Source organism: Podarcis pityusensis, assembly GCF_964106645.2.
Source record: "Podarcis pityusensis genome assembly, chromosome: 14".
NCBI lineage: Eukaryota > Metazoa > Chordata > Lepidosauria > Squamata > Lacertidae > Podarcis > Podarcis pityusensis.
This window is the reverse complement of record NC_138039.1, coordinates 7,417,316-7,433,462: the sequence shown is the minus strand read 5'-3', so window position 1 is coordinate 7,433,462 and position 16,147 is coordinate 7,417,316. Positions and strand designations below refer to the sequence as shown.

General features: G+C 48.6%; 1 protein-coding gene across 2 annotated transcripts; it reads left to right on the top strand.

Annotated features, from left to right (window-relative positions):
* The first annotated feature begins 3,546 nt into the window (after window positions 1-3,546).
* On the top strand, window positions 3,547-14,478 carry B9D1 (B9 domain containing 1). Of its 2 annotated transcripts, XM_080981398.1 has the most exons (7): window positions 3,548-3,707; window positions 6,242-6,310; window positions 7,147-7,258; window positions 8,542-8,638; window positions 9,607-9,669; window positions 11,551-11,618; window positions 12,861-14,478. In XM_080981398.1, exons 1-7 carry the CDS (start codon window positions 3,642-3,644, stop codon window positions 13,004-13,006), a joined length of 621 nt encoding a protein of 206 aa, XP_080837524.1. In that variant the 5' UTR covers window positions 3,548-3,641; the 3' UTR covers window positions 13,007-14,478. The 2 variants fall into 2 exon arrangements, with proteins under 2 accessions (XP_080837525.1, XP_080837524.1); XM_080981399.1 differs by lacking the exon at window positions 11,551-11,618 and having other exon boundaries at window positions 3,547-3,707.
* Window positions 14,479-16,147: the final 1,669 nt, after the last annotated feature.

The window sequence follows — 16,147 nt, the reverse complement described above, 5'->3', positions numbered from 1 at the left end:
GTGCCCTCAATCTTTCCCAGCATCAGGGTCTTTTCCAGGGAGTCTTCTCTTCTCATGAGGTGGCCAAAGTATTGGAGCCTCAGCTTCAGGATCTGTCCTTCCAGTGAGCACTCAGGGCTGATTTCCTTCAGAATGGATAGGTTTGATCTTCTTGCAGTCCATGGGACTCTCAAGAGTCTCCTCCAGCACCATAATTCAAAAGCATCAATTCTTTGGCAATCAGCCTTCTTTATGGTCCAGCTCTCACTTCCATACATCACTACTGGGGAAACCATAGCTTTAACTATAGTGTACGAACCTTCCAGCAGCTAGCGATAATTAAATGGGGACATCTAGTGGCAAGGGAAGTTATTCAATAAAGCAGCCTGTGACAACCCACACCCTTCAGCTGTTCTAGAAAACAACACCCATCAGCAGCTTGCCAGCATTATTTAGTCCAGTACAGTGGTACCTCGGGTTAAGAACTTAATTCGTTCTGGAGGTCCGTTCTTAACCTGAAACTGTTCTTAACCTGAGGTACCACTTTAGCTAATGGGGCCTCCCGCTGCCGCCACGCGATTTCTGTTCTCATCCCATAGCTGTCAACTTACAGATTTGAAACTAAGGGACCAGCAGCCTCAAAAATAAGGGATCAGCAGCCAAAATAAGGGATTTTGTGAGCACCGGTGTGTTCGACTTCTGAGCCCCTCCGAGCCAAAGGCAGAAAGCCCAGCCAGCAGCCAAATGAAGCCTCAAGCGGTGGTTCCCACAGCGCAGCAACCCGGCAAAGGGGATGCAGCAAGGAAAACCACCATCACCTCTCCCCTGGGAAGCGCTGAGCAAAGGCGAGTCCCTAGGCAATGTGGCTGGGCACAAGGCATGCAAGCTCCACACACACACACCCAGTCGTTCTTAGACTCCTTATTGAGTGAGCAACGCAGCCAAGCAACACAGTTGGAGCCTCCCTCCTCCCTGGCCGGCAGGGAGGGAGGGAGAGGAGCTGCTTCCTTTGAAACCCGGGAAATTTATGGGATATCATCAATCTGGGACAGCAGCGGGACACGGCACTGGGATAAGGGAGTTTCCCGCCAAATAAGGGACGGCTGACAGCTATGTCTCATCCTGAAGCAAAGTTCTTAACCTGAGGTACTATTTCTGGGTTAGCGGAGTCTGTAACCTGAAGCGTCTGTAACCTGAGGTACCACTGTATCCTGTTCTCACCACTGGGAAACCTGCAAGCAGAATCTGAGCACAAGAGCAACTCTCCCGTCCTGCGGTTTCCAGAAACTGGGATTCAGAAGCACTGCTGCCTCCAACTCCAGAGGTAGAGCAGAGCAGAGCTAGTAGATCAGGCTTCCTCAAACTCAGCCCTCCATATGTTTTGAGATTGCAATTCCCATCATCCCTGACCACTGGTCCTGCTAGCCAGGGATCATGGGACTTGTAGGCCAAAAACATCTGGAGGGCCGAGGTTGAAGAAGCCAGTAGTAGACACTGACAGCCTTCTCCTCCAGGAATTAGTCCAATCCTCTTTTAAAGCCATACAAGTTAGTGGCTTCCTGCAGGAGTGAGTTCCACAGTTCAACCATGCACTGTGTGAAAAGCTCCTTCCCTTTGTCCTCAATCTTCCACCAACGCATTAGGAGGATGCCAGGTTGGCGCATATTCTGACAAACCACTTAAAAAAAAGTGTTCTCTATAAAGAAAAAAAACTATTTATTAAGTGCTTGGGATGCTAGAAGAAAAACCATGAAGGCAGCAGCAGATTGTTGCAAAAACACCACAGTATTTAAATCATCATCCTGTTATTTCAGTTATTATCATAACATATTATTATTACTTTAAAAAAACAAACAAACCCAGTATCATTAGTGTGATAGAATTGTTAAGCATGCCAAGTTTAGGACCTGGAAGATCAGGGTTCAAATTCCCACACAGCCATGACGGTCACCAAGTAGCCTTTATCCAATCACCATCTCTCAGCCTAACCTCCTACCTCACAAGGTTGTTGTGAGGATAACATCAGGAGAGAAGCATGCACTCCTCAGGAGAGACATGTTTTGTTGCAGCTGGGGCAGATGAAGGTGTCCGGTTTTGCTGCTGCAGATACACCAGGGCGTTTCTTCTCCCTGTGCTCCTCCCAGCGGTCATTCCTCCTCTGGTCACTGCTGTGGAGTCGACTGTCTGTCTCCGGGAGGAAAGGTGGTGTGTGATATATATACAGTGGTACCTCGGGTTAAGTACTTAATTTGTTCCGGATGTCCGTACTTAACCTGAAACTGTTCTTAACCTGAAACACCACTTTAGCTAATGGGGCCTCCTGCTGCTGCCACGCCGTTGTAGCACGATTTCTGTTCTCATCCTGAAGCAAAGTTCTTAACCTGAAGCACTATTTCTGGATTAGCGGAGTCTGTAACCTGAAGCGTATGTAACCTGAAGCGTATGTAACCAGAGGTACCACTGTGTGTGTATATATATATATATATATATATATAAACAAATAAATTTGATCATATGAAAACCCACCGTTCTTCATAACGATTTGCTATAATTATTTATATCCCTAAAACGGCCTCAGCGTGCCTATGGCAGTAAGATAACAATAATAATAGTATTTTATTATATATACCCCGCCCATCTGGCTCGGTTGTCCCAGCCGCTCTGGGCGGCTTCCAATGCATATAAAAACGTAATAAAACATCAAACATTAATAGTAACAATCTGATCCAATATTTTAAAAAATCAAAATATAAAACAAACCAATTCCACACCAAAGCCAGGATCACATTTTTACAATTGCTATCACAATAAAAGGGACGCGGGTGGCGCTGTGGGTTAAACCACAGAGCCTAGGACTTGTTGATCAGATGGTCGGCGGTTCGAATCCCCGCAATGGGGTGAGCTCCCGTTGTTCGGTCCCTGTTCCTGCCAACCTAGCAATTCAAAAGCACGTCAAAGTGCAAGTAGATAAATAGGTACCACTCCGGTGGAAAGGTAAACGGTGTTTCCGTGCGCTGCTCTGGTTCACCAGAAGCAGCTTAGTCATGGTGGCCACATGACCCGGAAGCTGTACGCCTGCTCCCTCGGCCAATAAAGCAAGCTGAGCGCCGCAACCCCAGAGTAAAGGGGTCCCTTTACCTTTACTATCACAATAAAAGCACATTTTCGTTCTAATTTACTATGTTTATTTTTCTATAACATTATTATTATTATTATTGCTGTTTTTGTTGCTGCTTTGCAACCGCTGCAATGAATAACACTACGCCAGGCGTGGGCAAACGCTGGCCCTCCAGATGTTTGCGACTACAATTCCCATCATCCCTAGCTAACAGGACCAGTGGTAAGGGATGATGGGAATTGTAGTCCCAAACATCTGGAGGGCCGGAGGTTGCCTATGCCTGCTCCATGCTATGCTAATAGGCGCTATTTCATTCATAGCGCATCAGCATCGCCTTGCGACGGAGAGCGGAGTCCCCCCTCCCAAGCGGCTTCCGATTCAGCAACCCAACGTTCTAGGGCAGCCTCGGCCCCGCCCCTTCGCGTTTCGAAAAGGCGTCGCGGAACGAAGATTGGCCCACGCGCCGCGCCGTCCTCCGTTGCTAAGGAGGGCCAGAGACGCGGCCTTTAGCAACGGGCCCTCTCCCGGCGCCTGCGAGGCTCCGATGGCGGCCGCCGCTAGCCCCACCGTCTTCCTTCTCATGGTCAATGGGCAGATCGAGAGCGCGCAGGTGAGCCGGGGGCGTGCAGGGGCTGCTTTTGCCTCTCTGGAGAAACGGGGGGCCGGGCTAGAGAGGTAAAACGCGTTCTTTGTCCGCATCACCCCTCCAGGCCGTCGCCGTGGTATCTCCCGCCTGTTCTGTACCCCCAGGCCATGGGCGGAACCAAGTCGGACAGAGGGGGGTGCGAGCTTTCTTTACTCCCGCGCCCCGTTTTCCACTCACCCTGCTGTTGTGCCTTTCACAGAAAGAGAGAGCCTGGCTGTGTTTTCTCCCCGGGCTTCCATCTTCCTATTGCAAGCAGGCAGAAACCCAACAGGTGCAGCCGCTCATAGAAATCAGGTTGGGGTGGGGTATTGCATTGGGTTTTCACCACCTATGCCTGTAATTAGAAATGCCAGCTTCTCTTGCTTCTGTGCATTAATTAGCTGCGGGGCAGGCACAAATCCCACAGGTGCAGCAATAGGCGGACGTTGTCATCCTTGCATATAGCCTATAGGTATAAATGGTACTTGCATGAAACCCTCTCATGACAAAATATCAGAGCGGTGAACAGCAAGGGAAGCTTGACCGGTTGGATTTGTGCCTTAGAGTGCAGATGTGAAAGGGTGAAGAACCTTGCATGGGAAAGGGGGGGGGAGTGATTTTGAGGTGTCAGCAGGTATGCCTGTAGGTTCCCCAGTTCTTTGCCCCCCGGCATCCTTAAGCTGGAGCTGGTTTTCCATTTAAAGGGTCCTGGTAGCAGAGTAAGAAATGAAAATAAGCTGCTGTGTTGTGTTGTAAACAAAAATTGCCCTTTTCCCTTACATGATATCCAAGAGCCCATATAGAGTCCTTACATAGGTTCCCTATTGGTAGGAGAAAATAACAGAGGCCAACCAGAGAATATTGAGAAGCAAAGCAGCTAGTAAGCTTGATCTTTATTGATCTGTTGCAACAGGGTGCTCCCCTCACACGCAGGAAAGGAGGAGGACCCAGAAAAATAGTGTGCAAGGCCTTATAAAGACTTTTGAAATTGCCACCCTGTAGATCAAGACCACCCCCAGAAACATCATACATACCGTATTTTTCGCTCTATAGGACACACTTTTTCCCCTCCAAAAATGAAGGGGAAATGTGTGTGCGTCCTATGGGGCGAATGCAGGCTTTTGCTGAAGCCTGGAGAGCGAGAGGCGTCGGTGCGCACCGACACCTCTCGCTCTCCAGGCTCCAGGAAGCTATCTGCAAGCCTTGCGCACCCGGGGGGAGTTCCCCCGGGCACGCAAGGCTTGCAGGCAGCAGCCTGCAGCACGGGGCGCCCTCCGGAGGACCCCCGTGCTTCGCGCAGGTGTCGGCAAGCCTTGCACACCCGGGGGATCTCCCCCCGAGAGCGCAAGGCTTGCGGGCAGCAGCCTGCAGCGCGGAGCACGGGGCGCCCTCCGGAGGACGCCCCGTGATTCACGCAGGTGTCGGCAAGCCTTGCGCACCCGGGGGATCTCCCCCGGGAGCGCAAGGCTTGCGGGCGGCAGCCTGCAGCGCGGAGCACGGGGCGCCCTCCGGAGGACGCCCCGTGATTCACGCAGGTGTCGGCAAGCCTTGCGCACCCGGGGGATCTCCCCCGGGAGCGCAAGGCTTGCGGGTGGCAGCCTACAGCGCGGAGCACGGGGCGCCCTCCGGAGGATACCCCGTGCTTCGCGCATGTGTCTGCAGCCTGCCGCCCGGTGGGTGGGGCGCCCTGAAGCAGAGCGCCCCTCACACCGGGCAGACATGGGCCAGCCTCACAAGCTCGGGGGACAACGGGGAGGCGCAGCGCTGCCATCCCACTGTTCCCCGACCTGGTTTTGGGGGGGGAAATAAAGGAAAAAAATTTTTCCTTTATTTCCCCCCCAAAAAAGTAGGTGCGTCCTATGGAACGAAGCGTCCTATGGAACGAAGCGTCCTATGGAACGAAAAATACGGTACATCACAGAAGGGTTGTAACCTAAGACCACCCCTCAGATACATCATACCTACATCACAGAAAAAGGCGGTCTAAACAGAAATTTAAATGTTGTTTTTCTCTTGTCCTTGTTTATCTCCTGTCTGTCAGGTTACTTGATTGGATTGCCTGGGGAGCCTGGCCATTCTTTTGTAGTGATAAATACTTAGTTCCTGGGCCATGTCACAGGCTCACACCCCATTCAAACACAGACATACCTTTAAGACAGGATTTGTGAAGGAAAAGACAATGGGGAGGCTTTTCCACTTTGACTTTGCAGAGAAAACATTTGCTCAGTTTAGGAATCAAAATGGCTTCAGGTCGGTCTTCCTGTGCTGATATATGTACTTGCGGTTATGAACATTACCATATATCGAAGACCTCAAAATTCCTATCACAGTTGCATTGCCTGGCCTGAGTGAGACAAGCTTCCCAATCGCTGCACTTTGTGGCAAAAGCTTCTGCTGCAGCAGCTCTTCAATGCATGGGAGCCCCAGGCCAAGTGCTGCATTCGGCAAACCCCCGCACATCGGGATGAGTATAGGGAGCTGTATGGAAAGATGCAAAGCCCTTTTTTTTTCATTTTCAGTTCCCGGAGTTTGACGACCTCTACTGCAAGTACTGCTTCGTGTACGGTTACGACTGGGCCCCTACTTCAGTAAGTCTTTCTCCAGTCATCTTGCTCCTTCCTTAACCACAAGCCCAGCGGTTTTTCTGGACCACTTGCATCGAATCCATCCATTTTGCTTTGCTGTGCTTTGAAGCCACAGAAAACAAATCAGCATCCGCAACAGTGAAACAGAATATCCGTTATCAGGGTCTACCTTTGATTGCCAAATTCAAGAGGCAGCAGACAGGTGCAGGTCCTTGTAATTTTCCCAGAGGCCTCCGGCTGCTCGACTTGGGAAGAAGGATGATAGACCAAATAGATATACAGTCGTACCTTGTTTTGCGACCGGAGTCCGTTCCATAGCCCCGGACGCTAGACGAAAAGGACGCACGACAAAGAGCCGTTCTGCGCGCACGCGCGCACAGAGCAGTTTGCACTTCTGCACATGCGCAAGCGGCAAACCCAGAAGTAACCCGTTCCAGACTTCCAGGTTTGCCGCAGACATTTGACAAAATGGACGCACGACGAGGTGGACTCAAAACACGGTACCACTGTAATCCAAAAGATGTGCCTTGCTAAACCTGTTGAATACCAGAATCTCTCCTGCCTCCCTCCCCCCCCCCCCCCCAGCACCTCATTTCCCTAGCTCAGGGATTGGGTAGTACCTCTGGTTTCTGCACTCTGATAATGTTACTTCTTCACCTGGATGGTGTTGTGGTCATTTCTGTTTTCTGTCAGTCTCATGCTGTTTTTGTGAACCTATTCAGTTTTTCAGGAAGACCTGTGGTTGTGTTCCTCTGATCTTTGGAATCTTCTTCCAAAATCAGAATGGAAATACCATGTGAAAAGAAAAGGTCTGACTCCACCCTCCCTTTTCCTTATAGGGTTTGGAAGAAGGAATCTCGCAGATCACTTCTAAAAACAGAGTCGCCCCGCAAGACCTGGTGTGGAATTTCCCCATTGACATCACCTTCAAGAGCACGAATCCCTTTGGCTGTAAGTAAAGTGAAGCAAGAGGGTCTTGGAGCTCGAAAACCACCAACAGGAAAAGGGTGGCTTGAGGTGCTCTGGCCCGTCTCCCAAGATTGGTGCATGCGTGTTAGAAGAGAGATTTGGAATACAACAGATATGGAGGGTTCTAGTAGCCCTTAGCGAGGCTTTGGGCTTCTGAAAGGAAAGACAGAATGGATGGATCAGGCCTTTCGATCCCTTCTGCTTAATAAAATGGGAAGGGAAGAGGGTGTTTTCTGTCCTGAAAAAGATCTCAGAATTCTGCAGTGAGGCAACCGAAATTCTGCACCAAGCAAAGCTGAATTCAGTGCTTGCTACAAATGCTGAAAACTTAGTGCCTTTTAACACTTAACAAATACATTCATACCTCAGGTTGAATACGCTTCAGGTTGAGCGTTTTCGGGTTGCGCTCCGCGGTGACCCGGAAGTAACGGGACGCGTTACTTCCGGGTTTTGCCACTCGCGCAGACGCTCAAAATCACGTCACGTGCATGTGCAGAAGCGGCGAATTGCAGCACATGCAGATGCAGGTTGCGTTCGCTTCAGGATGTGAACGGGGTTCCGGAACAGATCCTGTTTGCATCCAGGGGTACCACTGTAGCTGGGTTACTTATACTGCTTTTACTAGTTGCAGAGAAGGGCAAAGAGAGACTGCAGAGGAGAGTTCTGCTTATACGTACATTTTGGGCGTCCTTTGCTCTCCATCAAGACTGGCAAGAACTGAATCCACTGAGGGAGGAACCTTCGTGCAATGCTGGGGGTTGGACTAGACGACCTTTGGGGAACCCCTTCCAACTCCACAATTCTACGATTCTGTGATTCCACCAGCTATGCTCCTTTTCAGCCATGCCTGTTAAGAAGGCCTGAGACCAAACACGCTTGGCAAAGTGGGTCTTCTTCCCCTTACAACCCAAGACGCCTCGCCTCAAAGGAATAGCTGATGAATCTGGGGCCTTACACCTGTCACAACTCCAGAAATAATACAAAACAAAACGGGCCAGCCTGTCGCTTTGTGTCACTGAGCTACTTTGTCCTGGGGGCAGGAGGAGGGTGGGGAGACACCTGGCCACCTGTTTACCCAGCAGGAATTATTAGTCGCCGAAGCCAAGTTATACAACTTCAGAGCAGCTCTCGCACCAAGCGTCATCCACGCACCTGCAGCTGGTGCAGAAAACATGGTGGGATGCTGGTAGTAGCCAGTAAGATGGGAAGAGGACCAAATCCATCGCAGCACCCTTAGGTTGATGAACCTTTTCTTTTCTCTCAAGGGCCTCAGATAGTCATAAGCGTGTACGGCCCTGATCTTTTTGGGAATGACGTGGTCCGAGGCTATGGAGCGGTTCACATTCCTTTCACCCCGGGGAGGTGAGTTCATAATCGCACTCCTTGACTCAGTTTGAACATAGTTGCCTTGAGCTGTTGCACTCTTCTTCTTTTAAAAAATACAGTTTTATTGGTTTCCAATATATAACAATTACAAAAGAGAGAGGAAAAGATGCAATAATAATAATAATAATAATAATAATAATAATAATAATAATTATTATTATTATTATTATTATTTTATTTATATCCCGCCCTCCCCAACCGAAGCTGGGCTCAGAGTGGCTAACATCAAATGTATAATACATTAACATAAAATCAGACAATCAATTAAAATACATCCTCAAATCAGATCAGGATCAGAATAAAATCCAATCGGAAGGCAACCCGCAGATTAGGGTTGGGGACCTTAAATGTTCACCAGGCCCAACTGTTTGTGCTGAACTTATATGGGCCTGTGAGAAAAATTGGGAGGCCACTTTCATGCAAGTTCTTATGAAAGGGGAGAGGGAGTCAGACTGAACCTCGACCAAAGGCCTGGCAGAACAGCTCCGTCTTGCAGGCCCTGCGGAAAGATGTCAAATCCCGCAGGGCCCTAGTCTCTTGTGACAGAGCGTTTCACCAGATTGGAGCCAAATATATTCTTGCAGTCTTGAAAACCAGCGTCCAGAGTATGAGACGGACGCTACCGCTGGGTTATGGGAAGTCAGCCAAAGAGGAGCTGATCTCTCAGCAGAGCCATTGTGGGTGGGTCACTGAGATGACATAACCATCATTTCCTTAAAGAATAGGTCCCAGTCCCCTGCTCACTGGGTCACTGCAACGTTATTTCATCCTTGTTCATTATTGACCCCACAAAACATCAAATCCTTTTTCTTTCTCCCAAGGGGTACGTGAGGTTTTTTGGCTTTGATGGGGCACGGAAAGCCCTGACTTTCTTAATCTTTCTTTTCTGGATCTTTTCTAATTGGTTGAGCTCCCAGATTTGGATATCCTAAATTCTGTTTCAGGCACAGGAGGACCATCCCAATGTTCGTTCCTGAATCGACATCCAAGCTGCAGAAGTTTACAAGGTACTGAAGAATGCGTACGATGTGGGTGAAAATTTACTGGGAAGTGTTTTTTTTATACATGTCTTAAAAGCACTGGGCTCCAGTGGGCATCATCTCAGTTTACTTGGTTCACTTGTCCACACTGCTGTCCCAAGTCACCTTTGACTGCTGGGGTAGCAATATGACCTCCCTGCCACCGATTAGACGGCTTGCAAATATAACAGCTTGATTGCACATAGGTGCCCTTTTTGTGCAAAGTATTTAATATTTAGGGAGCAAGCCACGCAAACGAGGGCCCTATGCAATTTGATATTTGAACCAAAGTTATACAAACTGGCCCCTGGCACAGCCTGCCAGCGGCTTAAAGCTTCTCCCTAACCACACTTGCATGCACACAACTGCTAACACTTTCCTCGCTGCGTGTTGGGCAGGAGGGGCTCAATCCCCATACACTGTAAACAACGCACTGTTGGCCAGGGCTGGGGACGAGGCACAGGGGGGAGTTCAAACTGTTGGCCAGCTGTGGCAAAGGAAGACTCGCCAGGGGCCTAGTAAGAATCATAGAATCATAGAGTTGGAAGAGACCACAAGGGCCATCGAGTCCAACCCCCTGCCAAGCAGGAAACACCATCAGAGCACTCCTGACATATGGTTGTCAAGCCTCTGCTTAAAGACCTCCAAAGAAGGAGACTCCACCACACTCCTTGGCAGCAAATTCCAATGTCGAACAGCTCTTACTGTCAGGAAGTTCTTCCTAATGTTTAGGTGGAATCTTCTTTCTTGTAGGTTGGATCCATTGCTCCGTGTCCAAATAAGGAAGCAAAGGGTCATTGTTTAATGGCAGGGCTCTGGCTTTGCAAACTCAATCCTTGGCATCTCCAGGTAACACTGGGGAAATTTCCCCATCTGAAACAGTGGAGAGCTGCTGCCACTCTCATCAGGGTGGACTTGATTTAAATCAAATCAATTTAAATCACTAGCCAGTAAGACTTGTTTTAAATCATTTTTTTTACGGAAAGAGTCATTCTTGCTGGTATAATAATATTTCCAACCAGAGGAAGCTTTCATTTTTGGAATAATAAATTTTCAGAGCAGTTTTTACAGTTATATAAAAAAATTACTGATTTGGTTATACTATTAAAAATACATAGACAGATAATTATGAAATTATTGTGAGGTTCAATAAGTTAACTGTTTATATTTGGACAACTTTTCTGCTGCACTTTATTGGAAGGAGAAAAATAATCATTTCCTTAATAACAATTTAAACAGTTTATTTAACTAAAACAATAACATTATAGCATATGTATCCATGTTTGTTAACTGATGTGGTTAAACAATTTAAGTGAGTTTTACCACACATGAAAAACTTAAAACAAATCCTTATTTCCTGATAAATAGCCTCTGGACTATAATGTAACTTAAATAGAAAACTATCTTTAGAAAGATATTTTTCCCCCAAAGCATTTTATTTTTGAAAACCAATTTAAATTTAAAAAACCAATTTTTTTTATTTGATTTTTTAAAAAAAGATCATTGGTTTTTATCCACCCTGCCACTCACTGTAGACTGGGGTGGGGAACCTGTAACCCTCCAGGCAACGTTAGACTACAGCTCCCATCAGCCCTGGCCTGCAAGGCCAGTGGTCAGCGATGAGAAGAGCTGTGCTCTAACCACTTCCAGAGATTCAGTGTCTCCACCCCTTGTTCAAAGCACCTCACCTATGTGGTTCCCAACAAAGTCTGGGAGCGTTTGTGGCTGGTGGAACTTGTAGGAGAGATTCTGGGATTGTGAGATTTGGGGCCGCAGTAACATTTGACAGGTTTAGGTTACGGGGGGGATTCGGATCGAGTGGAACTGTGAGGCTGCCTTGACAACCCAGGAACTTTCTCTTTCTCCCAGCTGGCTTATGGGAAGACGCCCAGAGTTCACGGACCCCAAGGTCGTAGCGCAGGGAGAAGGCCGAGAAGGCAAGTGCTTGGGGAGGGAACCCCCCTTGGATGGGATGAACGTTATCTGCAGGCCCGGCCCTGCGGAGGTGGAATCACAGGCAGAGCCTGGCCCCTAAAGGGCAGTGGCAAAGACTGAGCTTGAAACGTTGCCCCGATTCAAGATGCGCTCATGGTCAGGGCTGCTCCTCCTCCTGCAGAGGGTGTTGTCACAGGATAATTCTTGTGGTATGGGGGAGAAATATGCAGCAGGTTGGGCAAGATGAACCTCGAGATCCCTTCCACCTCTACCATTCTGGGATTCCAAAGCAGGCTGCGTTATATCTGCCAATAAATAAGCATTGCCAAGGGAAGACGTCCAGTGTTAGTAGGGTGGCGATGAATGTGCAGCGCTTACTCTCCCCCCACTGAATTTTCAAGTGCAGTTGCATTCAGAAAAGCAGACATCGAACCACCACCCTTTGATCTTAATGTCCTTTTTATGGCCTCGGCCCAGTAGACCTGAAGAAGCGTCTCCACCCTCATTGTTCAGTCCGGACACTTTAGGTCCAGCTCTGAGGGCCTTCTCGCGGTTCCCTCCCTGTGAGAAGTGAGGTTACAGGGAACCAGGCAGAGGGCCTTCTCGGTAGTGGCACCTGCCATGTGGAACGCCCTTCCATCAGATGTCAAGGAAATAAACAACTATCTGACTTTTAGAAAACATCTGAAGACAGTCATGTTTAGGGAAGTTTTTAATGTTTTATCGTGTTTTTAATATCCTGTTGGGACGCCGGTGGCACTGTGGGTTAAACCACAGAGCCTAGGACTTGCCGATCAGAAGGTTGGCGGTTCGAATCCCCGCAACGGGGTGAGCTCCCGTTGCTCGGTCCCTGCTCCTGCCAACCTAGCAGTTTGAAAGCACGTCAAAGTGCAAGTAGAGAAATAGGTACCGCTCCGGCAGGAAGGTAAACGGCGTTTCCGTGCACTGCTCTGGTTCTCCAGAAGCGGCTTAGTCATGCTGGCCACATGACCCAGAAGCTGTACGCCGGCTCCCTCGGCCAGTAAAGCGAGATGAGCACTGCAACCCCAGAGTCGGCCACGACTGGACCTAATGGTCAGGGATCCCTTTACCTTTACTTTAATATTCTGTTGGGAGCTACCCAGATTGGCTGGGGAGGCCCGGCCAGATGGGCGGGGTACAAGTAATAAATTAATTTTAATTTATTTTAAGAGTGAAATAAACTCTTGCTGGTTTTCATTTCATTCCACTTGGTCTTCTTCCAGTGACCCGGGTGCGCTCGCAAGGCTTTGTCACCCTCTCCTTCAACGTGGTGACCAAGGACATGAAGAAGCTGGGCTACGACGTGAGCCCTGCCAGCGCGTCCAACCCCTCGCTCCCGTCAGTAGCGGGCGGCATTCAAAACTACTGAACACCAGGTGGTTGCTGGCCTGCTTTGAAAGCCTGTAGGGTCACCTGCCCCCCTGGCAAAGGTATTTGAACTAGCATCACTCCAGATGACAGCTGAGGCCTGTTGTAGTTGTCATGGGACTAACAAGTGTGTCCTGAGGACCGTTTCAAACATTCTGTTACTGAGGTGCTATGGCGGGGTCCTGAGCTTATAACCCATAGCCTGTGTCTGAACCCCGCCCCCTGCCCCACCAAAGCAATTCTGGGTACACCCCAAACACCAGCTTTGCCTGCAGCGACGAAATCAGAAGCAAGTACCGTGGCATCCCTAGATAAGGCAGAGTGGTTTAAACCCAGGCCAGCATTGTGCCAAGTCCACCCTCTTCATATGAACTGCAGAGCAGGCTGGGTTTTCCTTCCCTCTACCCAATGCAGCAGGGATAGTGAGCATGGTAGTCTCCAGCTGACTGCATCTCCCATCATCCCCGGCCTTCTGGCCAAGCCTGATGGGAGTTGGAGTTCAAGAATCCATAGAGCACTGACAAAGGACCATTCTATTGAAGGGAATGCAGCAGGATTCTGGAGGGCACCAGGCGATGGCAGTTTTCTCATATATGGCTGGTCATGTAAGGAAGGGTTCCATGCATGTAGAAATGTAGTGCAGCAGGGAGCAAGCTTGCAGGCTTTTTTTTTTTTAGCAGCGCAACACTTGAAAGGATTACCTGCAGCTTAAAATCATGGGTTTCTCAGTTTCTCGCTTCTGCTTTGAGTGGTCGGTTATCCCATTACGGCAGAGACAGAAAGCATAGCACATAGGAAGGGCTTACAAACTTGCCTGCTCTGTGCCAGCTACACTTAAGCCATTTGCAGGTGTTCCTCTGCCCAGCTTGCTAGCAGTTGCAAGGGGCAACTCTTTTCTTCAGGGGAACGTTCCTGTATATCCCAAAGCATGTTGTGGCAGAAGCAGTCCTAATGCCCCAACCTCCTCAAGTTAATCACTTCCTTTTTTCATACACATTACTCATCCTTAAGCATTCACTTGTTTAAGACGATGTTTGTAACTGTTGGAAAGTTGGAGGTAAGAGAGAATCTGCTTTTCTCGCTCTCTGACCACCCCTTTTGGCACCTGATTTATCCCATTTCATCAGTATTGCAGAACTGGTTTAAATTAGTCCTGAAGGGAGGCCCACTGCTATTGCGCAGCAAACAAGTGGGTTTAATGGCCAGCATGAATGAGACCTGCAGGAAAGTATAAGGGATAGTTTGAATATTACTTGAAACTGGCTTCTTGCAGTATGGGAAGTGATATTTTAAAAATAATGCCAACACTTATTTACGAAAGCAATAGCATTCACTATTCAACAGATGAGCTTATTTAGAATTTCCTACACCCAAACTGGTGCTTTGTAAAGGATCTAGAGAGTACCCTTGTACTTACACCATTTTGTAAAGTTTCTTTTTAAATAAAGGATTTCCACATTTGTGGGGGCAGCAGTCTTCTTTGTAGTAATATTGTTTGCAAGGTTTTTTAAAAAATGTGGTGGGGAAAAGAGAGTCTTCTTATCAAATCACTCTGAGTATGTCCATACATGAATGCACAGAGCAGTTGCCTTTATTCCTATGTATCAAGAGCACGAAACAATGATCCTTTGGACTTAATGATGTCCAAAAGAAGAGATGGTGGTTTGGTTAGGGTGAAACAAACCACAGTCTGGAGGCAAGGTTTGTTATCAACTTACCAGTCATGGTTTGTTTAGAGCAGGGTTTCCCAAACTTGGGTCTCCAGCTGTTTTTGGACTACAACTCCCATCATTCCTAGCTAGCAGGACCACTGGTCAGGGATGATGGGAATTGTAGTCCAAAAACAACTGGAGACCCAAGTCTGGGAAACCCTGGTTTAGAGCAAAAGAAACCACTATCCCCTATCAGCGATAACACCAAGCCAAGGAACATGGTGCTTGCTTCCGCTCCCTAGGGGAGAGGAGCAAAACTGGAGTGCTCTGCACTTCCATAGGTAAAGGTAAAGGGACCGCTGACCATTAGGTCCAGTCGTGACCAGCTCGGGTTGTGGCACTCATCTCACTTTATTGGCCGAGGGAGCAGGCGTACAGCATGACTAAGCCGCTTCTGGCGAACCAGAGCAGCGCACGGAAACGCTGTTTACCTTCCCACTGGAGCGGTACCTATTTATCTACTTGCACTTTGACGTGCTTTCAAACTGCTAGGTTGGCAGGAGCAGGGACCGAGCAACGGGAGCTCACCCCCGTTGCGGGGATTCGAACTGCCAGCCTTCTGATCCGCAAGCCCTAGGCTCTGTGGTTTAACCCACAGCGCCACCCACGTCCCCTGCACTTCCATACTAAACAGTTAACCACAGCTTACCATGGCATGCAAATAAATACACCCAGAAAACCCTCGTCAAAGGGAAAAATGAGGTAACACCTGGCAAAGTTTTGCAGAGATTTCAAATGGTGGCAAAATTCAGCAACCACAGTTGCAACTGGAGCAGAAAAGAGAAGAAGTTAAATTGGTGGCTCTCCGTGCCCTTGCAAAAATTAAATAATTTTGGCCTTGTTAAGGTTTTCCAGTAGGGGGAGCCAGAGCTCTGTGGAAAAACAAAACGGTAGACAGATAAAGCTATGCAACATTTGTAGTTGTTCGCCAATTTGAGGTTGCAAGTGTAGCGCAACGAAATCGCAAGACCGTGTGGCATTTGCTGCATACAAATTCCCTCCCTCCAAAGGGAAGTGGCACATAGTATCAAAGCGGTGAGGACAGGCATTCGCTTATAATGGAGCATGAAAGAGCTGGAGCAGATACTGTTCCCACCGCCACCAAATCGGCTCTGCGCTCCTAGAATCATGTTGGATGCATGCAAAAGATGGCAGCACATTAGCGCTGTTTCATGGTGCAACCTCCTGCAGCTAACAGCAGCTTTGGTGCCTATACACTGAGGGCGGGGATCCTTTCGAAAGCTGCCATAGTGAGGCCGTACTGCAAGGAATGAGCCAGGCAAGGTCCTAGGCCACTGCCCGCTGCCCCCCAAGTCATTTCAGTCATTCTGGAGATTGCTGCTGCTTTTTGCAATAGTGGCTGTTGACGGGGTGAGGGTTGGGTTGGGGAGCAGGGATAGAAGCTCTTGAGCGACTCCCCATTTCCCAGT